The 25,592-nt window shown below is 38.1% G+C and overlaps 2 protein-coding genes across 3 annotated transcripts; both read right to left on the reverse strand.

Annotated features, from left to right (window-relative positions):
- Positions 1-15,660: 15,660 nt before the first annotated feature.
- LOC110896719 (probable aquaporin TIP1-2) lies at positions 15,661-16,810 on the reverse strand. The gene is made up of 3 exons (XM_022143888.2): positions 16,614-16,810; positions 16,269-16,519; positions 15,661-16,154 (listed from the first exon to the last, which is right to left on the reverse strand). Exons 1-3 carry the CDS (start codon positions 16,744-16,746, stop codon positions 15,786-15,788), a joined length of 753 nt encoding a protein of 250 aa, XP_021999580.1. The 5' UTR covers positions 16,747-16,810; the 3' UTR covers positions 15,661-15,785.
- A 5,728-nt stretch (positions 16,811-22,538) lies between these two features.
- On the reverse strand, positions 22,539-25,368 carry LOC110894971 (60S ribosomal protein L23A). Of its 2 annotated transcripts, none has more exons than XM_022142231.2 (4): positions 25,263-25,368; positions 25,097-25,138; positions 23,059-23,422; positions 22,539-22,786 (listed from the first exon to the last, which is right to left on the reverse strand). In XM_022142231.2, the coding sequence occupies exons 2-4, from the start codon at positions 25,107-25,109 to the stop codon at positions 22,702-22,704; spliced, it is 462 nt and encodes a 153-aa protein (XP_021997923.1). In that variant the 5' UTR covers positions 25,110-25,138; positions 25,263-25,368; the 3' UTR covers positions 22,539-22,701. The 2 variants fall into 2 exon arrangements, with proteins under 2 accessions (XP_021997923.1, XP_021997924.1); XM_022142232.2 differs by having other exon boundaries at positions 25,216-25,265.
- Between the last annotated feature and the right edge of the window lie 224 nt (positions 25,369-25,592).

Consider the following 25,592-nt stretch of genomic DNA (forward strand, 5'->3'; position numbering starts at 1 on the left):
AGCATTGGGATATCCTCAGCCTTATCCTCGTCCTCCAGGTCCGCCAGCCTTGCCTTCCAACCTTCAACGTCCCATGAGCTTTTGTCAAAGGTAGGATCTTGAGCCTCCTCAGCCATCTGGAGTTGTATCTTGTACATAGCAATTGCCGCCGAGACCTTGGCATCTTGGGTGATCTCCTGCTTCTCGTTATCCATATCAATCAGCCTTTGAGCAGCCTCATCCTTGGTAGCCCGGAGTTCTTTCTCAAGATCTGCTATCTTGAGATCCTTTAACACACCCATTTGCTGGAGGTCGGCAATTTGGCTCTCCTGGTCCTCAACATGGCCAAGATAGGTCTCAATCTCGGCAAGTTTCTGTAACAAGAGAAAAAAGACAAGCTTAGGATCAGGTGATCCTCAAAAGAGCAGGATACACAAGCAGGATATTCGTGACGGATAACCAACAGGGGCAGTGATCCGTACCTCATTCACGTAGTCAAGGAATTGCTGACGGAGGAGGGGAAATCCCTGGAGATCATCTGAAGCCTTCCTCTTCTTCCCTCGGATAGGCGCTTTAGGAGCTGATGCTGAAGGACTGGCAGCAGGAGCCTTCTTCTTTGAAGACGTGACATTGGCGAGATCACTTATCCCAAATTTGGAGGCAGATTTAACAGACCTGGCAGATTTTCCAGCACCTACACAATTCAAAAACAAGATAAGTTCCCTTATTAAATTAAATACTCTTACATAAAACTTACTTTCTATGAGGATACTTACTTGACATTGTGGCAGATGCAGAGGATATCTCTTGAGAATCTTGGATAGTGACTTGGAAGCTTCTAACTTCAGGATCAAGCTTTTTAAAAGCTAACACTCTTTCTCTTGCAGCAGGGGTCAACTTTAAGTGAGCAACGGAAATAGCTGCATAAAAGACAAAGAAAAAAAAAGGACATTAGTGATCCTCATCATATGAGACAGGACTGATAGTGATCCCTCGAGGATCCTCTACCCTACCATGAGTGGCCCATTCCTTGGGCAGATCCTTCCCGTCCGGGATGGAATCCCTTCTAACAAAGAAAAAACGACGCTTCCAGTTTGTATCATTCTTGGTGACCTTGAAGACAGGGTGATCCTCCCCGGCTTTCCGTTTCAGCAGATACCGGTAAGAACCAAAAGTGGTAAAATCGTAAAGCTCGGCCAACTCCGTCATCCCCAGATCAATCCCTTCCTGCTCGATGATCCTCTCAAAGGTATACAGAACCCTCCAGATCATCGGCATAGCTTGGATATATGAGATGCCGGTTAAGGAAAAGAAAGATTGGGTGAACGATGGGAAAGGATATGAACACCCTATGGTGAATGGAGTAGCAGGAAAAGCCACCCAGGTATTCGAAACAAAGTCACTCAGAGCGGTAGGCGTGAAGGACTTGAAAACAGCATTCGCCGGAAAGCAATGACGAATTTTGTCTATGTGAACATCAGTAAAGCAGCACCTCTCCGTAGGAGAATCCTTGATAATCCCCTGGCTTTTTAAGGGACTATCCTTCTTGGAATCCTTGTGTGGAGAATTCCGGAGCAACATATTTGTAACGGAACAGAAACAGAGACGGAGCAGAAAAAAACAGAGCAAAGAGAAGGAAGTAAGGAAAGAGAGAAGAAGAGGATACCTGATCAGTCTTCGGTAGCGATTATAAAGGGAAGATATCTCGAATTTAAATGCAGAGTGATCCTAACCCTATCTCCTATTTATAATCATGATTTGCAGGGATTGTCACATCTATGACGTAATGATCGCAACGGCTAGTCCATATGTAACGGCTAGTTATTCGGAGTGGCCCGTTGGAGATAAGATCGAAACAAAATATAACTCGTCTATTTACAATAAACTCCTTATATTTTGGGGCAATTGTTGGGGCTGGATTTTTATTATAGGTGATCCTTATACGTGATCCTAACCAGTGATCCTTGTTTCTTTGGCAGACAGTGATCCTCAGCAGGACTTCAGGATCAGGATCATGGGACATTATAGTGATCCTCATACTAACGGCCACTTCCGCTCAATACAATATTGTTTTGCAGGAACATCTAGCAGGATACGCTCTAGGCATCATGATCAAGGGACGCGTCTTCACAATTATGGCAAGAGCTTAATTGAAGATAGACGTTGCACAGGATATGGAAACTTGGCTTGATTTATGGGCGGCTATTTAGGCTAGATTGTATCTCATTTCTAAAGGGGTAATGAGCTGAATATTAGTTTAGCTACCTAAAATAGGTCACCTACACACGTATAAATACCACTCTTCCTCATTCGGAAGAACACACACGACATACAACGCAACTCTCACACACTTAGACACCAAAAGCAATAGTGATCCTTGTACTCAGCTCATTATCATCCAAAGTTGTAACCATTTTGTTCTTATATTGAAGTTGGTGATCGGTAGTTGCCATCACCCGAGGTTTTTTATGCCGGAGATCATACATTGATCAAGGGCTTTTTCCTCGTATAAATCATCGTGTCTTTGCATCTTTTATCACAGAAGTGATCCTTTACTTTCATAATTAACCAAGCATCATACCCCGTTTACATAAAGTTTGGTTACATTATCCTTGTGTGATTTTTGACCAAAACAGTCATCAGTTAGTATGGTTTGTTTTGAACGCTTTTAACAAGTGAAGGTGGAGGTATCTTGGGTTCCAAGACGAAGCCTTCATTTGTTAAGTAAATATGTTAGGAAACTAACTATGCTTTTGGTGGATGGGTCTCGGTTTGAGACGAAGCCAAGAGCATAATCTTTTTGCTATGTTAATAATATAACCCTTTTTTGGCCTTATCATTGTTGTCGTTGATATATAAATTTCACTTGTGAAAATTGTTTTGTTTGAACATTTTTGAGAACACATTATAAATGTATCCCGGTAAATATCCTGAAAGATATTCTGATTAAAATACAACCTATTAGTTGTCTAAATAAAAAGGAAAGATCATACCAGAGATTCTTAGTGAATCAATTTCAATTCTTCATTATAAGCTTGTCCCCAGTGCATACTTATAAACTCGAATCCATCCTCAGAATAGTATAACGTATGTCCCCTGTACTTAACATAGAAACACAAATGTATTCATATTTTTGACTCGAATGAATTCCAAATACCCCAGGGCAAAACCCTTGATATCTTGAAATGAACCCTTAGTATACTGGGGATAAACCCTGAGTTTCATGCGCTACAGGCGGGAGTGTATAAACTCCAAGACTTAGAAAGGTGAAAACCTTTAAACCTTAGAGAGTATGAAAATACCCTTTCGTGAGAGAGGGTGATCAATCCTCATATACCTTTAGAATTCAGGATATAGCCAACAGTAACGAAATTGTCAGCCACTTTTACATGGACTGGTCCCGCCACCTTGAACTATCCCTGAATAACTTGCGCTCCAGGCGGGGTGTTTAAACCCAACTCGGGAGAAAGGTGAATACCTTTAAACCTGTGAAGGGATCAATATCCCTTAAACATGAGAGAGGGGGCCAATCCTCTAATCTTCCGAGTTACCCTGAGTACACATCCTGGAGCTATATCCTGGAGCATATGCTGCAAAACAATTGTAAACTAAGGTGGGTGTTAGCTTGGCTAACACCCCTCCGATGCCTAAGTTAGTATTGGGTTCAAGATAATAAACAAATATATTTAAAAGAGATTGAATACATACCACTCTAGGATAGAATTTAAATTCTATTATTACTTGAAATAGAGCTTTAGGTGTATTGCATTCCAAGACCTTGGTAGCATATCCCCTTCCATATTCTTGAGTCTGTATGCTCCTTTCCCTGCTTCTGATTCAACTTCGTATGGTCCTTCCCATTTTGGAGCTAACTTGCCATCGGCAGGATTAGTAGTATTCTGAAAAGCCTTCCTTAGCACCCAATCACCAACTTGAAATCTCCTAGTCCTTATGTTCTTGTTATATGCTCTGGATATTCTTTGTTGATATGCTGCCATCCTTAGCCTTGCTGCGTCTCTTTTTTCGTCTATGGTATCCAAATCTTGACATAAGGCTTCAGGATTCTGTTCAGGATTCTGTAGGATAGATCTTGCAGTAGGTATCACCATTTCCGTTGGAATTACTGCTTCTGCTCCGAATACTAAGGAGAATAGGGTTTGGCCGGTTGCATTTTTTACCGTTGTCCTGTCAGCCCATAACACAAAGGGTAATTCCTCTGCCCATCTTCCTTTTTTGGCTCCAAGTCTCTTCTTTAAGTTATTCACTATTATCTTGTTTGAAGATTCAGCTTGTCCATTCGCTTGAGGATGCACCGGAGTAGACGTTATCATCTTGATTCCCCAACTCTTGCAAAAGTCAGTAGTCCTTTTGCTTATAAACTGGGACCCATTATCACAAATAATTTCAGCTGGTACTCCAAACCTGGTCAGGATATTCCTCTTTATGAAGGATACTACTTCTTGGTCTCTAACTTGCACAAATGCTTCAGCTTCAACCCACTTAGAGAAATAATCCGTCATTGCCAGCATAAAGACTTTTCCTCCCGGAGCTTTTGGTAACTTCCCTACTATATCCATCCCCCATTTCATGAACGGCCAAGGGGATGCTACAGGATATAGTGGTTCAGCTGGTTGATGCAATATGTAACTATGCCTCTGACATGCATCACATCTTTGAGCATATTCTGCAGCATCTTTTCTCATTGTTGGCCAATAATAACCTATCCTCAACACTTTCGAAAATGATGACCTGCCCCCGGTATGGTTACCACAATCCCCTTCATGTATATCCTGAAGTACTTCTTTGGCCTCAGGATCTTCCAAGCATCTCAAGTATGGTCCTGCAAGAGATTTCTTGTATAAAATATTATTTATAATAGTGAATCGTGATACCTTCATCCTAAATGCCTTAGGATTTTCATCTTCGGGGATATGTCCTTCCTTGAGATATCTCATAATTGGAGTTGTCCAGGACTTAGGATCCTGTTCAGGATACACCACTTCAGGATCCTGAATACTTGCTACCTCCTTATGCTGAGGATCCGTTGCAGGATACAGGATATGTAATATTGGTATTGGGATTCCTTCCGGTATCCTGTTGGATGATCCCAGATTTGCCAATGCGTCTGCTTCAGCGTTATCCTCTCTTGGTACCTGTTCAAGTGTAAAAACATCGAAATATCCTGCTAATTTTTTAAGAATACCGAGGTATTCCATTAGTTTCTCACCCTTGACTGCATAGGATCCATTAAAATGGTTAGTAATTAACAAAGAGTCAACATATACTTGCAAATTTTTGATACTCATACTCTTAGCCAATTCTAATCCTGCAATTAAAGCTTCATATTCTGCCTCATTGTTAGTAGCAGGAAATTCACATCTAACTGCCTGGGGTATTATGTCCCCCTGTGGCGATTTTAGTAGTATACCTAAGCCTACACCCCTTACATTAGATGCACCATCAGTATATAATGTCCAGGATCCTGAGGATTCTCCTAACTGTTGAACTTCTAGGTCTACCTCGTCCTGAATGTCACTACTAAAATCAGCCACAAAGTCAGCTAAAGCCTGAGACTTTATGGCATTTCTAGGTTCATATACTAAATCATAAGCACTCAACTTTACTGACCACTTAGCCATTCTGCCTGACATTTCTGGTTTCCTAAGCACATTTTTGACAGGATAATTAGTTTTAACATGAATCCTATGTGTTTCAAAATAATGTCTAAGCTTTGTTGATGCCATTACTAGAGCCAGTATTAGTTTTTCTAGGTGAGAATATCTAGTTTCAGCATTTAACAAACTTTTGCTAACATAATAAACAGGATACTGCTAACCTTCGTGATCTTTTACGAGTACTGCACTTACTGCATTCCCTGATACTGCCAGATACAAGGATAATGGTTCACCATCCTCAGGCTTCATCAACAGAGGTGCGGTTGAGAGATACTGCTTCAAATCCTGCAGGGCTGCTTCATGCTTCTCACCCCATTCAAACTTTTTATTCTTTTTCAGGATATCATAGAATTCTTTACACTTTTCTGAGGATCTTGATATAAATCTGTTTAAGGCTGCCACTCGTCCTGTTAACCGTTGAACATCCTTCATATTTGAGGGAGACTTTATATCCAATATAGCTTTTATCTGCTCCGGGCTCGCCTCTATCCCTCTTTTTGTCACCATGTATCCTAAAAACTTTCCTGCCCCACTCCGAAATGGCACTTTGCAGGATTAAGTTTCATATTATACTGGTCCAGGATATCGAATGCTCCTTTAATATCCTGAAGATGATCCTCAGCTTTCTTGGATTTAACCACCATATCGTCAATGTACACCTCCATGGTGTCCCCCAGTTTGTCTTTAAACATCATATTCACCAATCTCTGGTACGTTGCACCTGCATTTTTTAAACCGAAAGGCATAGCAGTATAACAATAAATACCTGTTGGTGTCATGAAAGCGGTATCCTCCTGGTCTGAAGGTTCCATCTGAATCTGCTGGAATCCTGAGGATGCATCCATGAAGGTCAACATTTCATGACCGGCAGTGGCATCCACCATCGAGTCTATATGAGGCAGAGGAATGGGTCTTTTAGACAAGCTTTGTTCAGGTCTGTGTAGTCTACACAGACTCTCCATTTCCCATTCTTCTTTTGTACTACAACCACGTTTGCTAGCCATCTAGGGAATTTGACTTCTCTAATCATCCTGGACTTCAATAATCTTTCAACTTCCTCTTGGATAATCATATTTCGCTCAGGGGCGAATTTCCTTCTCTTTTGTTGTATAGGCTTGAATGACCTGTCAATTCCAAGCTTGTGAGTAATAATGTCTTTAGATATACCTGTCATATCCTCATGCTTCCATGCAAACGTTGACATCCTGCATTTCAAAAAGTTAATTAATTGTTCTTCAATATCCTGAGGGATATTGGTTCCCACGAGCACCGAAATATCGGGATTATCCTGATCTAGGATAATTTTCTTCACATCCTGCTCCGGATCCTCCACGATATCCTGGGCCCGCGTCTTTAATTGCTATGCTGCACTAGGTTTGATTGAGGATTTCATCGAGGATGAGTAGCATTCCTTTGCCTCCTGCTGGTCACTGTCGATCTTGACAACCCCCCAAGGGGTAGGGATCTTGATGCATTGGTGATACGTTGATGGAACGGCCTTCATATCGTGCATCCATGGTCTTCCTAGGATGATGTTATAGCAGGATAGAGAATCCATCACACAGAAACGTTGCATCTTGTTGACTCCTTCAACATATACGGGTAGCCTTATCTCTCCCACTGTGTTCCTAGCTTCTCCACTGAAACCAACGAGCACAGTAGACTTCGAAGTGATATCCATCGGAGACACATTCATTCTCTTCAGAGTCTCCAGTTGTATTATGTTGACGGAGCTGCCATTATCAACCAATATCCTGCGTACAAAATGGTTAGCCACATATAATGTTATTACCAGAGCATCATGGTGAGGATCCTGGACAGTATCCCTATCATCTGCATCAAAATTGATCACTTTGTCAGTTGTGAGCGTAGTCATCCTGATAGGTTTGTCTCCCCTTTCGGCCTTAGCTTCCTTTGCATGTCTCTTGGTCGCCGAATACGAAGTTCCGCAAATGTCGGATCCTCCTGAAATGAAGTTGATTATCTTGGCATCGGCGGGAGGTGATGCCGCTCGCTCAGGATCCTTCTCAGTATCCTGACCCTTATTCTTCTTTCTCCCTAAGAGATCTTTCAAATATCCCTTGCTTAGAAGGTAGCTGATTTCTTTCCTCAGAGCGATGCAATCCTCAGTCATATGTCCAAAATCTTCGTGGAAAGCACACCATTTTGACTTGTCTTTCCAATCTGCTTTTTGTTGATTCTTTCGAGGCCACCTGGCTTTATCTCCCAAACCCTGCATAGCATACATTAGTTCAGGTATATTAACAGAAAAACAATATTCAGATAATTCAGGATATTCTTCAGGATCCTCGTCTTCAACAGCATTCACTCTCTTGTTATCATTTCTGCCATATGGCTTAGAGCGATATGGTCTATATGAGGATTCCGATTTCCTGTTAGTCGATTCATATGTTGAGGATGCATTCATCCTTTCTTGCATTTTTCTGTCATCCTCCAACCGAATATATCTTAGAGCCCTGTTCCGGGCTTCATCCAGATTCTTGCATGGGTTCATTACAAGGTCTTGATAGAATTGAGAATCCTTTTGCAGCCCCATCTTGAAAGCTTGCACAGCTGTTGCAACATCAAGATGGGGAATGTCTAGTGATTCCCGGCTGAACTTGTTCACATAATCCCTAAGGGATTCCTGAGGCCCTTGTGTTATCCTGCAGAGATCACTTGTTAATTTTTCAAAGCTTCTACTACAAGAAAATTGACTATTAAATAAATTTACTAAGTGAGCAAAAGATGTAATCGAATGTGGAGGAACATTCAAGAGCCATTTCAAAGCCGATCCTGTCAAGGTTGAACCAAAACCCTTGCACAGGCACGCTTCCTTGAGCTCCGGAGGGATAGGGTTGATCTCCATCCTTTCCCTATACTGGGCAATATGCTCTTCAGGATCCGTGGTTCCGTCGTAAAGCTTCATGTTTGGAGTCTGGAATCCTTTTGGGATTTCAGCATCACATATGGGATGCACGAACCGAGATATCCTGTGGCTATCCTGGGATACTTCAGGAATTGGCTGCACCACCTCAGGTACACTGGATATCATATCCTTTAATTTCTGAAGCTCCCTGGATAATTCTGACGTTACAGTTGTATCCTGCAGAGATCCAACACTGTTAGTGGCAATAGCATTATTATTATTTGATACGTTACCCGTTAGAGGATTTTGCCCATATCCTGAAGCATATCCTGAGCTCCTCACAGTTGATATCCTGACCGAGGAGGGTATTTCAGGAGTATGATTCTGAGGAAGGCTGGGCACGATATTCCCCCTGTTATCCTCAGTATACACAGCTGAACTAAAGTTCAACGCTCTGGGATGTAATAGAGTGACATTATCCTCAGCAGATCTGCTCGAGCCAGACTTCAGGAGTTGTATTTCCCTTAAAAGCATTTGGTTTGTTTCCTGTTGCTGCCTCATTTGTTCCTGCACACTTCCAAATAAGGTTAGAATTTCATCGTTAGAAGCTAAGACAGGAGCAGATCCCTGGACACTCCGAGTAGGGATAACATCTTGAGATTGTGTAGAGGCTGGCATCCTTGGAGGAGGTGGTGGAAGCACCGAACCAACTGTTGCAGAAGTTGTAGCAGACACAGTAGAAGAGCTCATGTTTGATCTTGAGGCCATTGTAAACAATGTGGCAAAAAGTTTTGAAAACAGAAAACCGATTAACGATTTCACAAAGATTTTTAGTAAAGAAAGCACCACTTGCCCCACGGTGGGCGCCAAATTGTTTTGGTCAAAAATTACCGAAGCAATTAAGTGATCAAATTAGTTAAGTGAGGTAGTGTGCTGAAAAATGTGTTGAAAATATGTTGGTTATGTTCTTTGGAAAAACAGTGTTCAGGATACGGCTCAGGATATTGAGCTGTATCTACGATCAAACAATGAGCAAAAAGGTAAAGTAAATGACACGAGATGTACGAGGAAAGCCCTTGATCAATCTAGATCGCCGGCACAAAACCTCGGGAGCTGACAATCGCAGCTGCCTTGTTCTTCTTATTGCTTTAAACTTCAGGATACAGTGCAGGATATAGATCAGATCGCTAAGTGTTACAATGAATTTGTGTGAAAGTTGCGAGAGAGCAAGTGTTAGAGTGTAGAGAGTGTGATTGTGATGTCCTATTCGATCTGATATACCCATCTATTTATAGTAACGAAATGCAAACTAAAATTCCTATAAACATGGGATGCTCCGAATATTCCAATATGAACGTTGTAGACCGAGTAATGCGGCTTCAACGGCTTCTTGTGAACGACTTGGACCGAGTCTTCAGTAGAAAAGGTCTTCATGAACGTTGCTAGCTTCTAACCCACGTACCTGCATTTAATCCGTTAGTGATCCTGAGGATACCATTCAGGATGTTACCAATATCCTGAATCAGCATCCCGGATGTAAACAGATACAATATAAACAAGATATATATCAAGATATTTTCCAGGATATGGGCTCAGAATTTCACCCATAACAAGGTTGATCATGTGCATCTTTTTAAGTTCTATAATGACACTGGAATGACAGTGATTGATCATGTGCATGTGTTACTGATTAAGCACATTTTTGGTGCAGCATGTTGTTAGTGCAGCAGGTTGTTAGTGCATGTGTTACTGATTAACCACATTTTTGGTGCACTGGTTGTTCATATTTGAACACCTTATATAAATGTGAACTAAGTGTATCAATATATCTGCAGCAAGTATTGGAGTGTGATTTGTTCACATTGGACCTGCAGTTCTTATAACAGATGCATAGAACAGGTTCAGAATTAGTAATTTACCAGTTTTGGAGTCTTTGCTTGTTAGTAATTTACCAGTTCTTATAACAGATGTTAGGTATTTAATTTACCATGTTCAGATTTTGTATTATAGAATCATAGAACAGGTATTTGATTTTGGCGGGAAGGGTTTTCGAAGTTGCAGGGGGTAATGTTGTGTCTTAACACAAAGTACAGGGGGTAATAACAAAGGACAAATTAGTAATTTACCAATGGGGGGTAATTGTGCGACTTAACAGGAATGTTGGGGGGTAAAATGTAAGGGTAATATAGTCAGTTCAACTTAGACTTAACAGTTCTGTTACCCATTTTGACGCCGGGGGGTAAAAGTGCGACATAAGGGTGAACAGTGGGGGTTAAAATTGCAATTATTTCCTTAGGGGGGATAGACATGCCAATGACCCCTAACCTCAGGAGGTAAAATTGCAGTTTACTCTATTATGTTTTATTTGTTGGATAGGATCGAAGGACAAACAAATAAATACACAATATAATGTAATAACTATTATCATGTAACCCACTTTGTTTAATTGTAAAAATTAGCTAAATTATTGAGAAAATAGAGAAAGGTTACTGTACAACGCACTTAAATCATAAAAGCGTTAAAATGCAAGGGTAATATAGGAAAATTCAATATTGTTACTCATTAATCCACGTCCATCACAATTTTTAAATGGCTATAACTTTTTAATATGATAATATTTTTAAAAACAATTACATCGTATTAACGAGCATTTTATTCTCTTTCATTCGAGTAGACTATTGCTATATTTCATTGGTTTTGTTATTATTTTATTTACAGAATACATGATTACATATTCAATACGATTTATTATAATTGATCTTATTAATTGTTTATGCCTCGTCACACGAATAAATATGTAATATAGAGCATTACGTGATTATGAAAGGTTGATTGTTAAATGTTTTGTATTACATTTATATTTATTACGTGATTATACCCTAAATATTAAGCATTCCGTGAAATATTTTATATTATATGTTTGTTTTTTACTATAGTTATGGTTAGTATGTAATTACGTAATCACTTAGTGGGTTTTCATATAATACTATAATAAATCACGTAATAAGTATTCAAAATCATTTAATAATACGTAGTCAGTTAATGTACGTAATTACATACTGATACATAATCACATAATCATGTAAAGTAATAGCTTATAAAACATTTTTTAAAATTAAGGAAAGTATAGCAATGACCTACTCAAATTAAAGAGAATAAAATGCTAGTTACGGTTTATTTTAAAAAAAAAATATTATCGTATGAAAAAAAGTTATAACCGTTATGAGTCAACAATATTGGATCTTCCTATTTTACATTTTCTCCACTTATTTCCCTTGTTTTGTTAACGTGAATTCTATATTTGAGGACTATCTAATCTCAACCATTAGATTTAGATTACTTGATGAAAGTTCCAAAATGTCTCTTACACTTCCTACGGATTGGCTCTCTTGTACATAATCAATTCAGTAACAAAATATATAGCTTTGGATCTATATATTGACTATCAAATTAATAATTAGTATGAAAAATATTAACAATAATAACACCCGAAAATACATCTAGAATCTTTAAAATCAAGAAAATAAGCAAGGAGATAGTCAAGAATTTCATCTTGCACATTTATGATAAAAAAAAAAAAAAGCTATCAATTCAGTTATTCACAAGAACTACACTGATGAATGCAGGGGCGGACCTAGCATATAAAAAGGGGCAACCTCCGTTACGGCTTGGCGTTCCGGCGGTAGTGTAAATTTTGGAAAAATTTGACGTTTTTATGGTTTCGTTACGGCTTTTTTATAAAACGTTACGGCTTGGCGGATTTTCTAGATCCGCCACTGGAGTGAATGGTTAGGTTCCCATAGCTCACCCTAGAATTTTAATCATGAGCATTTATATATCTAGCATGGTCTTCCAGTTAGTTAATTAGCCAAACAAATTGACTCACCCAAATAATTTGATGCTAGGTCTAAATAGTGGCACTCATTGATAGTGACATGGAAACTTTCATTAAAGATGTCACTGCCGTGCTTACTCTTTTATAGTTGAACTGTTGTGTTAATTTACAGATAAACTACTTCTGAAGTTTGTATAAAAAAAATGTTACACTAAAACTAACACTGAAATTATTACACTAGAACTGTTGCTAACACTTATAAGGGTGCTATGAGTGACACTGGGGTCACTGAAACTCTCATTGGAACTGATAGTTGTTACTAATAGTATTTATTGTCCTATATACGGTACAAGTTGATTTATTTCTAAAATTTCATTTTTGTTCTGATTTGTGAGTTTTAGTAGTATTTTGTTATCTGCCCCCATTAACTGTTATTTTTAGATGTATTTTTTCTGTTTTCTTATATGTAAGGTTATAAAGGTTATGAGGGAGGGATGTAAAGAGCTTCAGAGAACATTATAAGATTTTACATTTAATAAACATTTGGTTAAGATTTTATCTTAACTAGTAGGATCAATCCCATAAAATATAATCGTAATGTGCACAACGGAAGTCGATCAGTTTCAATACATTTGTTATAACAACAGTTTCAATACATTTGTTATAACAAGGAAAAAGAAAACCTATAAAATATAGTCGTAATATGTACACAAACATGTTTGGTTTGTACTTATGTTATTGATTAGTAGTTAAATAATATAAGGGAAAAAGCATTTTAAAAAATATCAAAAATTCTTGTTACACCCTATTTTATAAAACTAAATTTGAGCTGCGAAGTGGAAAAGGACCCAAAGTGGAAAATAGACCCAACTTTTTATATTCAAAAGAGTAAAGTGTAATTTTACTCATTGGGGTTTAAGTCAATTGGCACTCTGATCTTCTCCGTGAAAAAAAATGCAATTTGCCCCCCAACATTGTTGTTATGTCGCAATATTACCCCTGGCCTAAGTTTCCATCAGTTTCCAACGTTTTCTTTAAACGGTCAAAGGGCAGAATGGTAATTTGACCCTAATCGTTACCTGCATCCTCCTATATTTCACATTTCATCACTATATGAAACCCTCAACTTAACCTAGTTCTAAATTCATGAGTCTGTACATGGCGATCCTGCACACTTGAACAATTACAATCGATTGGCACTCTGTTACGAGCATGGATCTTCGATTATGGAAGGTTCGAGCTGAAGATCAGTATTTCGAACCATACGAGATGTAGCGTAAGTGACATGCAAGTCCACAGGGTCTGATTTAAGTAAAATTTGAACCTTTTGCTGTGTTAATTTGTTATTGATGTTTGTTTACAGGTGAAACCCAGAGTCAGTTTACAATTAAATTACACCATGGAGGTAATTTTGTAGAAAACCCAAATAGGGAATACTTTGGTGGGAAGATGAACTACATTGATCATGTAGATTTTCGAGTGTTGACTACAGATGTTTTAGAGGAGATGGTTAAGAAAATAGGCTTCAATGATGGTCTCTTTTTCTGCATTCATTACAAGGAACCCTACTGTTCTTTGGATTTTGGTCTTAGGACATTAAAATGTGATGTTGACTTAGAATCTATGTTTGATCATGTGCTTCAAGGAGTCCACATGATAGACATGTATGTTGAACACCGGAGGTCAACAATCTTGATGGAGTCCAATGAAGTTCCTGTAGGGCCATGTAAAGAAATTGTTCCAGTATCGTTGTTAATAAATAATGAAAATCAGAGTCTGAATGAAGATGAGGAAGAAATTGAAGATCATAATGAAGAGAGTGAAAAAAGTGATCCTGATTATGAGTATATTGAGGAAGATAATATGGTTTATGAAATAGAAGTCGATATGCAGAGGTTCAGGGCTAATGTTGAATTTACTAGAGAAGAACTGGATGGTTCAAGTAATGGGGATCATGATGATGAGAGAAGTGAAGAAGGTCATCTGCCTGTAGACCTGGAGGACTTTGAAAGTGGGTCTGATGAGAATACAACACTTAGAGATAAGGTGACCCGGAAGATAAGAGGAAAAGGAAGGCTGCTATAAAAGATAAGGTTGTAGATGATGTGCCATTCTTTGTTGGTCAGCTTATCGATGACAAGAGTAAGATGAATCAGATGGTCAAAAACTATGCTCTTAAGGCTAGGAGGGATGTGTTTATCCTAAAAAACGAATTGTTAAGGTATAGGGTAGTATGTTTTGAAAGTAATCCACCACTACTTGGTGCTGGAAAAAAAAGGAGATGAGGGGCAAACATGTATTCCATTGTAAATGTTTTTTTTATAGCGATTTATAAGACGGTGTTAAAAATATTTGTTTTAATAAATGTTTTGATATTAAAAGACGGGGTTCACCAAGTTTAAGCCGGTGTTCAAATTGAACACCGTTTAATAAGACATGATTTTAAACCACTGTACTTTAAGATGGTGTTGAAAACACCATCTTAAAACCCATATCACCCCGTCTAAAGCTGTGTTCTGTAGTAGTGAAAGTTCAAATATTAGTTAACCATATGCTATTATAATATATAAAAGTCTCAAAACTTAGCGTTTCATATTAAAGACTCTAAATCTAAACACTTCTATAAGATAAAAAACAATAAATGTTCAGGTTTTCTTTCGGGTTTCGTGTTTCGGGTTTTCCAGGTCGGGTTGTTCGGGTTTTTTTCCAGGAAAAAGTGACCAGATAACCGAACCGTTTAAAGTTCGGGTTGGTCGTGTTTGGGTTTCTTGGGTTCGGGTTTTTCGGATACTTCCTAATTTGGGTTCGGATGGCTTTGAATTCGGTTCGGGTTTCGGGTTTTGGATAAAAATGAACAGCCCTAATTACCATTACCATTACCATATAGTGATTCATGTTGAGTTCAAATCCTACTATATGTTTGTTAGCATAAATAATGGGGTCACATTACGGCCATAGGCTTTCATTACATCATCGAATGTTGATAATTCATTCTTCGAGTGGCGTATTTTCTCCAAAAAATCAGGGGTATCCCATTTTTTTCAAGGGTATCATTTGTATAAATCGAAAAATAAAATAAAATTTCTATACTATGTAGACGAAGTTGAGGAGTATTTTTATATTACGAAGACAGAGTTGAGGGGGTAACCCGTGCTACCCCTGCTTGTACACTATCTCCGCCTCTGCTTCGATTTCTATTGTACGTAAAATCCCACATTTAATTAACGAGCCTAGCTAATGAGACATGATTAATAAAGATCACACTAAGAATTGTAACAAAAAAAAAAAAAAAAAAGAATAGCAAGATATGTTCTTTAATCCTCTAAAACCAATTGTAAAACCTCAACCTAATCTCCAAAATAGGCAAAATCAATTTCACTACATGTTCTCCTTCATAATCAAAATATTAAACTTTGAAAACAAATGATCAATAATCCGTCACAGGTATCTGATCCGGTTCACCTATGAAGATATTGTCATATATAAGGGTTGCAATGGTTGCACCAACAAACGGACCAACCCAATAGACCCAGTGATGGTTCCATGTCCAGCTCACCACGGCTGGACCGAAGCAGACCGCTGGGTTCATCGATGCACCATCAAACGCACCACCAGCTAAAATGTTGGCACCCACAATCAAACCAATCGCCAAAGGTGCAACGATTCCGATATTACCCTTCTTTGGATCCACTGCCGTGGCGTACACTGTGTAAACTAAGCCAAACGTCATCACGATCTCGAATACAAGTGCGTTTCTGGTTGAAACATCCGTCGATAACCCAAACGCGGTAGTTTCCTACAATTTGTACACATTTTATTATATTAGGTTTTTATAATATTTAATTTTGTTGCCCCTCCCCGAAAATGCGGTGGCAAAAATAGTGGTGAGTAATCTTATCTGAAATCTTACCATCCCGCCAGTGGCGTACTGGAGGAGCAAACACGCAACAATGGACCCCGCTAATTGACCGATCCAGTACACAACGGCACTAAAAAATGATATATTGCCACCTACGAACGAGGCGAATGTGACAGCCGGATTAACGTGACCACCGGATATGTTTGCGCTAATCGACACCGCCACAAACAAGGCGAATGCATGGCCTAGTGCCGCTGCCACTAGTCCTTCCGGTGTGTTTGGTGCACCATAAGTCAATTTACCTGATTTCAAAAACAAAACAAATATGAATTATGCAAAAAAAAAAAAAAAAAAAAAAAAAAAAAAAAAAGATGGGCAATTGGCCGAGTAACATACTGTAAGCCATGCCGGACCCTTGACCAGCGAATACAAAAACGAGGATCGAAATGAATTCGGCTAAGCCGGCTTTGAGTGTATCAGGGTGGCTGGCCTCAGTGGGAGTTCCGATAGTAATTCTGTAAATAGGCATGTTTTTGGGGTTAAATCGGTCTTGGAAAATAATTAGTTTTGATAGGTGAGTGAGTACTAGTTGGGTGTTTATAAATGCAGATGTTATAAAGGGTCGAGGAACCGGTATTACAGGTGGGCGATAAATTAGTTGGGCCGGTTAATAAGCGGCTCAATGGGGTCAATAAAATGCTTTGTTTCATTCTTACTTGTGACTATTTTTATTTTGAAATGTTATTTTCATGATTTTACTTATCAACAATGTTTATAAGATTATTCAAAGGCTTTCCATTGTTACAAGATATCTAATTGCCCATACTTAAATTTGCAGCTCTTTTTACTCGTATAAATGTTCGACTCAAATCTGAGCTCTAGCAGCTCGTTTGAAAAACAAAAAAACTTTAGCTAATTCGAGCATGTTTTCTTGTATAAATTACTTGTTTTTCTTGTAGTTTAATGGCACATTATTTTGGACAACTATAATTTGTTATTGTTGTTGATTTGTTAGCTCGCCAAGCCAAGTTGGCTCGAGTATAGACGAGTCGTATACAAGCTCAATATTTGGCCCAACTTAAACATATTGAGCTCGAGTAGTTTATTATGGGATCAAACCCAAGTTGAATTCAGCTCGTCTCAAACTTGTTTAAGCATTCATACCACCCCCGCTAAACATTAATTGGTAGGACTAGGAAGAACCAAGTGAAAAGTCGAATGTATTCTAAGGCTTAAAAAAAAACAACGATATACCATGAAAGCTTAGATTCAATCTTTTGCCTTCAAAGAATAGGCAAAAAGATTTCACCACCAAGGCTAGGCGGTGTGCTTTAAAGCACCCATGCTAGTTATTGTGCCACGTCAACACCACATAAGCAAGGGGTTTATGTCACACCCCCAAAATCCACGTGCGGAGTATCACCGCTTGGGAGCGTGACTGACCAGGATCAAGCCACCAATCATATAGAACAATGTATATAGTTAAAGTAATAGCAATTAAACCAAACCAAATCCATATGAAAGGTGTTTCCGAAACATAAGTAAGTTATCACTGTTTAGCGGAAGCGTATAAGTAAAACCCAATATAAATAAGTATGTAATGTCATAAAGTGTTCAACAAACAATCACGATCCAAGCCCACAACGACCAGCTCCTCCCTGTGCAAGCTCCATGTATCTAACGACCTGCAAGGCATGTAACAGAGGATCAACAACTAGTTGAGCGAGTTCACAGAAAGTAAATGCGTAATAGTAAGTTCGTATGTAACATGTGGCTCTACTGGGCCGATAGTACGCTCTATTGGTGGGGGCTTCCCATGTTGTATATCCACTAGACTATTCGTAACCGTAAGTGTTCTACATATCCCGAGAACAGTAATACGTACAAGTTTACGTAGGTTTCACGTAAGTATCCTTCACAACCGAGGATAGGGGTACGCGGGGGTTTACGTAGGTTTTACGTAAGTGCCTGACACAACCGAGGCAGTAGTGAGTATAAGTTCACGTAGGTTTTACGTGAGTGTCCTTCGCAACCTGAGGACAGTGAGCAATACAAGTATACGTAGGTTTTACGTATGTGTCCTGCACAACCGAGGACGATGGTATGGTAGTCTAGTAACAGTGTATGTACGAATCTAGTCAATCTCATTCCTTCAATCCCATTCCCAAGCCCTTGGGAATCCCATGCCTTAGTAAGAGTGTGAACTCACCTTGATTTGCTCGGTATGCTATGCTCTAGGGTTTACCAAATGTCTAAGTCCGTTACACACGACCTAGGATATGTTGCACATACTTGACGTAAGTATATAAAATCAATTAGGGTTTGCTAGTCTTTGATACTCAAGCAATGTGCTATGTGTGTACACTGTGTACAGGATGATATGATGAAGATTGCTCCTATCTACAGCATCACACATTCATATACGATAACATACGGTAGCATGCGGTAATGCACAGAACATACAGAACATACAACAGGCTCTATACACTGGTGTTTACAAGTAACTTGCTTCATACATCACTTGTAAGGTTCTGATTCTACATAACGTATGCAATTCTGACAATCAACAAAGCTTAACACTTAAACAAAGCATAAGGCATGAGAGCTCGGCACTATATCACAAGTAAGAAGGTCGGGCTAAGCATGATAAGCAAATTCGGACTTTGAAACATCATATAAAGGTCGGACATCAACTAACAATAAAAGTCAGATCATGTTCATATGTTTAAAAAGTCGGACTAGTTACATATCAATTGAAAGTCGGACAAGAGATGAAGGGGGGGGGGGGCTTCCCTGTTTGAAAGTCGGACTAGAGGAACAAGCCACATAACTCGGACCCCCTTTCAGCCTAAAGGTCGGACAAGGGAACAATTATGAAGGTCGGACCATGGGGTTGGGACTTAAAACTCGGACCACCCAACCCCTTGCCAAAACTTGGACATTAACCTCCCTTATGAAACTCGGACATCATCATAAAGGGGGGTTTAAACGTCAGACAATTATGGTCATCATCAAACTCGGACACATGTTCTTAATAAAAGTCGGACCAACATATATCACTAAACTCGGACCCTCTATGTTTTATATAAAAATTCGGACTGTTTTGGTATAATAAAGAGTTCGGACCACATTTAGTCTTAAAGGTCGGACCTATTGTTTATCCTACAAAAGTCGGACTCCCTGTTAATTCCTCTAAAGTTCGGGCAATGTATGATAACATAAAACTCAGACAATCACTTTCATTAAAACTCTGACTAACATCAACATACATACGAATGTTCCTGTTCCATGAGATTGCATCAGTTACGTTTTTATTTCTCCTTTGATCGTGAAACCCTAATTACGTATATGCAGAATTCATAAACATTCAATCGATGATTACAAGCAACCATTATGTGAATAATCTTATCGGCTTACAACTAATCATTCATCATAACACAATAATCAGAAATCAATTCAGTAAATTCAGATTCATCATATGTAGAACTAGGGTTTACAAGCATCAATCAATCAACAATTAATCAAGAATTGATACAATCAAATAATCAACGAACAATCATTAACAATTACCTTGTATTGATTCTAGAGAAATGTGAAATCAAAAGTGATGAATGTCTTGGTGATGATGATTGCTAGAGAAAGTGAAGTACGTGCCTTGGTTTCTTGTGTGAGAATGATTAGTGAACAAGGGATTAGGGTTAAGTATGATTTAGGATTTCACTAATTACCCTCTACCTCCCTAAGTATCATATTTTACACATGTACACCATCTCATAACAATTTCATAGTTTCACCACCAAGTTTACATATTTGACAAGTTTATCACAATTAACACATAATCATGCACAATCACACAGTACACTTCATTGTAACAAAACGTATAAAATTCCATAGCAACTAATTGTGCAATTAATCAACTAAACAAGACAAGAACGTGCAATAAATGCGAAATAGAATCTTGGAAATTCGAGTTGTCACAGTTTAAGGTTAACTAGCATGATGTGCATGTTAACGTTGTTTAACTAAAAGGTAAAAAACAAAGAAAATCTAAATTGATAAGTACTTGGATGATCCTCACAAAAAAACAAAACAAAAAAAGAAATCAGGATTCGCACTCTCTAGGACATTTGCGGAGGTGATGACAGCGCCGCTCAATGGCGCTGAAGGGGTAGTTTTACATGCGTTATTGACTGATGTGAAGGCAGGGCACCACTCCACTCCCACCAACCTAAGTGCATTCACATCTCTTCCCCCAACTTGTGTGAGGGATGTTTTTATTCTATGAAAAGTGGTTGTAGGTCGTTGTAAGTAATTGTGAGTGAATGATAGAGAAAATATTACTTTTTATTTGTTAATTTGAGAGAAAACTGTTCACCCTTTTATTATTTTTTTAATATATTTTAAAAGTGGTTATAAGTAAAAGAAGGGGAAATGTAATGATGGTTTGATTTGGGTTTCCTTTTGGGTCTTTTTAAAAATACAATGGGTTGATTTGGGTTTCCTTTTAATAGTTGACGGGTCCAACTTGGTATGGTCAAGTTGGGTTTAAAAGTCAAAAGAAACGGGTAGAACGGGTTGTGCCAGGTGGGTTTTGAAGAAAAAAGAAACGGGTGGAAGGGGTCAGAAGAGTTTTAGGCCTTTAGGGTTTTACTTTTTCCTCGTAAGCTTATGTGTTCTCTGGATCGTCACAATCACACCAAATTGATTCTTGAAAAAAATCTCACCAAACCACCAAATCATATCTCATCTACTCTCGTCTGTTTTGCGCACCATCTCTATGTTTCGGTAAACTAATGACGCCAACCACCATAAAGCCGGCGACATCAAATGGCGGTGTTTCAATGCTATGTGGGAGGTCGTAACAGATCAACGGTGTAATCGGTGAGTGTGTGAATGATCACTGAATGGCCAACAATTACGAGCCCCAAACAGATCAACAGACGCATGGGATTGGGTGGAACGATTACTGAATTGAAACGACATGAATTATGAAACGTTGTTGCCTCGCCAAAAGAAACAAGTGTTGTTTCCTCTCTCAATTAGTATGTTTGAATTTGATTTGTATTTATTTGCTATTTAAATTTCTAATTTTGGCCATTTTGTCAGTTTATTCCAAAGGTTTCATTTTTTGTCTGTGGGTCCAAAAATGTTTCATCATTGCCATTTTAGTCTGCTGGGTTAACTGCATCCATTTTTATTAACAAGAACGGAATTTCGATCATTTTATATGTAATTTTGTTAACTAGAAGGGCAACTCAGCCATATAAAATGACTAGGCGATGATCTAGTAGATCGAACTGCTTATCCCATCCGTTCTCTCTCCTCACAATCGTCTCTCTCATCTCTGGGTTTCGATTCGACCATAGGTGACAGCAACCATCTCTGTTTTGACGGTGACAGCAGCCATCATTGTTTCAACGGTGACGACCGCCTAGGGTTTCGACATTGACGGCCACCAAGGGTTTCGAGCCAAGGACTCCATCTCCGGCGACTTTTTAGACTAGTATGATGATGGTGAGTGGTGACGATGGTGTGAGGGGTGGTGATGGAGAAGATATAGAGAGAGAGGAGAAGGAAGAGGGTGTGTATGTATTCATATATCATATCTTTATATCTTTATATTATATTTTAATTGTAAAATTATCAAAATACTCACTTTTATTTATAAATTTACTAAAACACCCTTCTAAATAACAAACAATTTGGATGGAGGTAGGGTTATGGAGCAAACGGGAAATAAAATGAAATCATCAGGGAATAAAATGACTACTTTTAAGGGAGTAAAATGACTATTTTTAAAGGATGGGACAAAACGGTTAAAATGACTAAAACACAGGGAGCAAAACGAATGTTTACTCAAGAAAAAACGAGCAACCCACCAAAATCGAGCTAGAGATGGTACGACTCCATGGTAAAGCAAATATAATGATCAAACCACAAAACCTGAACCGTTTTGGCATTATGGTCAGTCTGGCCGACCCAACCAATTCATCCAAAACCAAAGTTACATGTGTTCCCCAATCGTGTCAATTCCTAAACTAAGAAATGACCAGACCACAGCAGGATAAATGTTTTCAAATCCATAAAGATAACCGATAATACACTTCATTTTAAAGAGCTTACATAATTAAGTGAACTTAACGCATAATAAATGTGACGAACCATCACCTACATAGCCTAGAAGTCGTTTCCAATTCTAGCCATTATGCTTGGTGACAGTCCCAGTCGCTGTCAAAGTTGCAAGCAGCGTGTTTAATGCCTCTAAATCAACAATGCAATCATTCATAAACTGAAAGTATAATTAAAAAAAACACCCCAAAATAACAAACATAACTGAAGCAGGTATACAGTAGCTCAATTAGCAAAATTGAATCCAAATTTAAAACAATGACATGAAAGTTGAAGTGCTACAAAAGAAAACAAAACTAACAAAACTGCAACAATGAGCATACATTTCCACTTCCAAATAAAATGACATTTTACCTTATATTATTCCAATCTTGTTTGCAACATCCAAAGCATCATAGTCTGGAGTTAACCGAACATAAGCTTTCTTTGTTCCATCAGGTCTGAATTACATATAAAAATAATAAAAAATAAGTCAGATGTTACATAACTAAATGTAAAAAAAAGTCGGAGAATTAATAAAATGATCGGTACTTAAAAGTGAAAAATTCAACAAATTAACTTACGAAAAAAGGTCAGACTGACTTTAGCCATTCATATAAAAAGTAAAATATGTCAACTAAAAAACAACTTGACAAAATACGCAACCGGCTTACGTTACTTACGAAAAAAAGAAAAAAAAATATTAAAAAATAAGTGGATTTGATGAAGATACCTGATCAAAGTATTGACTTTCTTGGTCTGGATATCATACATTTTCTTCACTGCAGCTTTGATCTTTTTCTTATCAGCCCGAATGTCAACAATGAAAACCAGAGTGTTGTTGTCTTCAATCTTCTTCATTGCAGATTCTGTGGTCAACGGGTACTTGAGAATCTGATAGTGGTCAAGCTTATTTCGTGGTGGAGCACTAATACGCGGGTACTTAGGGTTTCTGTCAGTCTTCAATGTCCTCGGACGATGAAAGGTAACCTTGGTGCGGATCTTCTTGGCCTTCTTTTTAAAGGTTGAACCGGTCTTCACGGCCTTTGCTGTCTTCAAAGCCTGTGCTTTAGCGTCAGCTTTCTTTGCAACATCAGCTGAAACAAGTATCAAAATCATCGTTGACGTAAAGTAAATAAAATCATCGACATTAAAACACTACATTTTTATGCCACGCACCAACGCTATTCGTGTCGAATTCAATCCAAATAAAACTATACTAATACTAGGGGTGTACATTAGTTGAATCAGGCTTGAATAACTCAAAATTCAATACGAGCCGAAGAAGAATAACAAAATCGGGTTCAAAATGATCGAATCAGGTCCTTATCCAACCAAACTTTGAACTTTATTTTCAAACCTAAAATTTGAACCAAACCAATTATATGAAATTGATTTATACAACTTACATTTTATTAAAAACACGCAATTTTCCTTTATTTTTTTATATAAATATTATTTAGAGTCAACTTCCATTTTGCTCCCTGTGATTTGGTCATTTTAACAGTTTTGCCCCAATAGTTTAAAAATAGCCATTTTCCTGCCTGATTTTTCTAACTTATCGTCATTTTGCTCCCCACCTCTAACTCCATCAAAAAAATCAATTAACTAGAAGGGTATTTTGGTAAATTATAGATAAAAGCAAGGGCATGTAAGTCTTTTTACCTAAATAAACCTATAACTTGTTTATTTACATGTATATAAGTAATTCTTTTCTGATCCCCCATCTTTCCAACGTCTCTTTCTACCGGCCACCACCATCCACAACCATCCACCACCACCTGCAACTACCACCTGCCAACCACGACTACCGCGACTTTTAACTAAACGTTTTAATTGAGTTAGAGACAGCAAGTAAACTACCGAAATACCCCTACTTTTAATTGAACATTTTAACTGAGTTAGAGCCATGGAGCAAACTGGCGACAAACTCAAATGATCAGGGAGGAAAATGGCTAGAGTTGATTACTGTTTTCGTCCCTTTGGTTTGTCAAAAATCACTATTTCAGTCCATTAGTTTAAAAATTGCGATTTCAATCCCTGTGGTTTCACTTTCGTAACCATTTCAGTCCCTGTGGTTTCACTTTTGTAACCATTTCAGTCCATTATTCTGTTAAGTACAGGGACTGAAATGGTTACGAGGTGGACTGAAATAGTTACGAAAGTGAAACCACAGGGACTGAAATCGCAATTTTTAAACTAATGGACTGAAATAGTGATTTTTGACAAACCACAGGGACGAAAACAGTAATTAACTCAAATGGCTATTTTTAAACTATTGGAGCAAAACCGTTAAAATGACCAAACCACAGGGAGCAAAACGAAAGTTAACTCTATTATTTAAGTTTAGTTTTTTTTATCATTTATTTTAGTCGGTTGAGCTCAAATGAACCCAAATGCAATTGATATGGATTCGAATTGGTTCATAAGCAAACTCAGTTTCAAAATTGGCAAACCAAAATAACCCGAAAACAAACAAACACTCGTAGCTGTCACTAGTAAAACAAGAATAAAACTTTCATAATTACAACTTTATCTACATTCATTCAGCATCCAACAAAAACAATATTCTGTAACTGACCAATCTCAGATTGACAGAAAAACATAACTAAATTAATACTGTGTTTCCAAAATGTAAAACAAGATTTAAAAACAACAATTGAGTCTAGAAATTTGTAAAACTCGAAGCTATCAAATAACATAAATTGAGCAAAATCAGGCATATACAGAAGCAATAAATTGTCTAAAGTGAGAATAGAATGCTAACTAACCTTTAGGGGCCATTGCTAACCGAACCTACTCCAATTGATTAACTGCAAAATCATAAAGATGTTAAATCAAAACAACAAAAAAAAAACAATAAATAAATGAAAGCATAGAAATTTGAAACCCTAAGTTAGAATATTCAGATGAAGAGGACGGAGACCGAAAACGTACCCTGTAAAGTGGAAATGAGGAGGAGTTAGCGAGCTAGGGTTTTGACACATGATATATGATAATGGGTCAGCAAGTGGATGGGCTGGGAGAGGTGCAACACTGGCCCAATAAAGGAAGTATATGGGCCAACAGGCTCATCCATAGTTAACATGTTGTTCGAAATAATATGTGGCGTTTTGCCGTTCAAAAAAATAAATAAATAAAAATGTAGTGTTCGGTTAATATGAGAATTAATAAATAGGGGTGAGCAAAAAGAAAAACCCGACCCTACCTGACCATTACCTGACTCGAGAACCGATCAAACATAAAATACAGAACCGATTCACTACC

The sequence above is a fragment of the Helianthus annuus genome, chromosome 12, assembly GCF_002127325.2.
Source record: "Helianthus annuus cultivar XRQ/B chromosome 12, HanXRQr2.0-SUNRISE, whole genome shotgun sequence".
Classification (NCBI taxonomy): Eukaryota; Viridiplantae; Streptophyta; class Magnoliopsida; order Asterales; family Asteraceae; genus Helianthus; species Helianthus annuus.

What these genes read in the sequence shown, in the direction of transcription:
- LOC110896719 (XM_022143888.2), bottom strand. Translation starts at nt 16,746, where the DNA reads ATGCCTATTTACAGAATTACTATCGGAACTCCCACTGAGGCCAGCCAC. An exon ending in AGGGTCCGGCATGGCTTACA is followed by an intron (nt 16,520 to 16,613) that starts GTATGTTACTCG and finishes TTTTGAAATCAG; the next exon opens with GTAAATTGACTTATGGTGCA. An exon ending in AGTACGCCACTGGCGGGATG is followed by an intron (nt 16,155 to 16,268) that starts GTAAGATTTCAG and finishes TACAAATTGTAG; the next exon opens with GAAACTACCGCGTTTGGGTT.
- LOC110894971 (XM_022142231.2), bottom strand. An exon ending in AAAGTCAATACTTTGATCAG is followed by an intron (nt 22,787 to 23,058) that starts GTATCTTCATCA and finishes TATGTAATTCAG; the next exon opens with ACCTGATGGAACAAAGAAAG.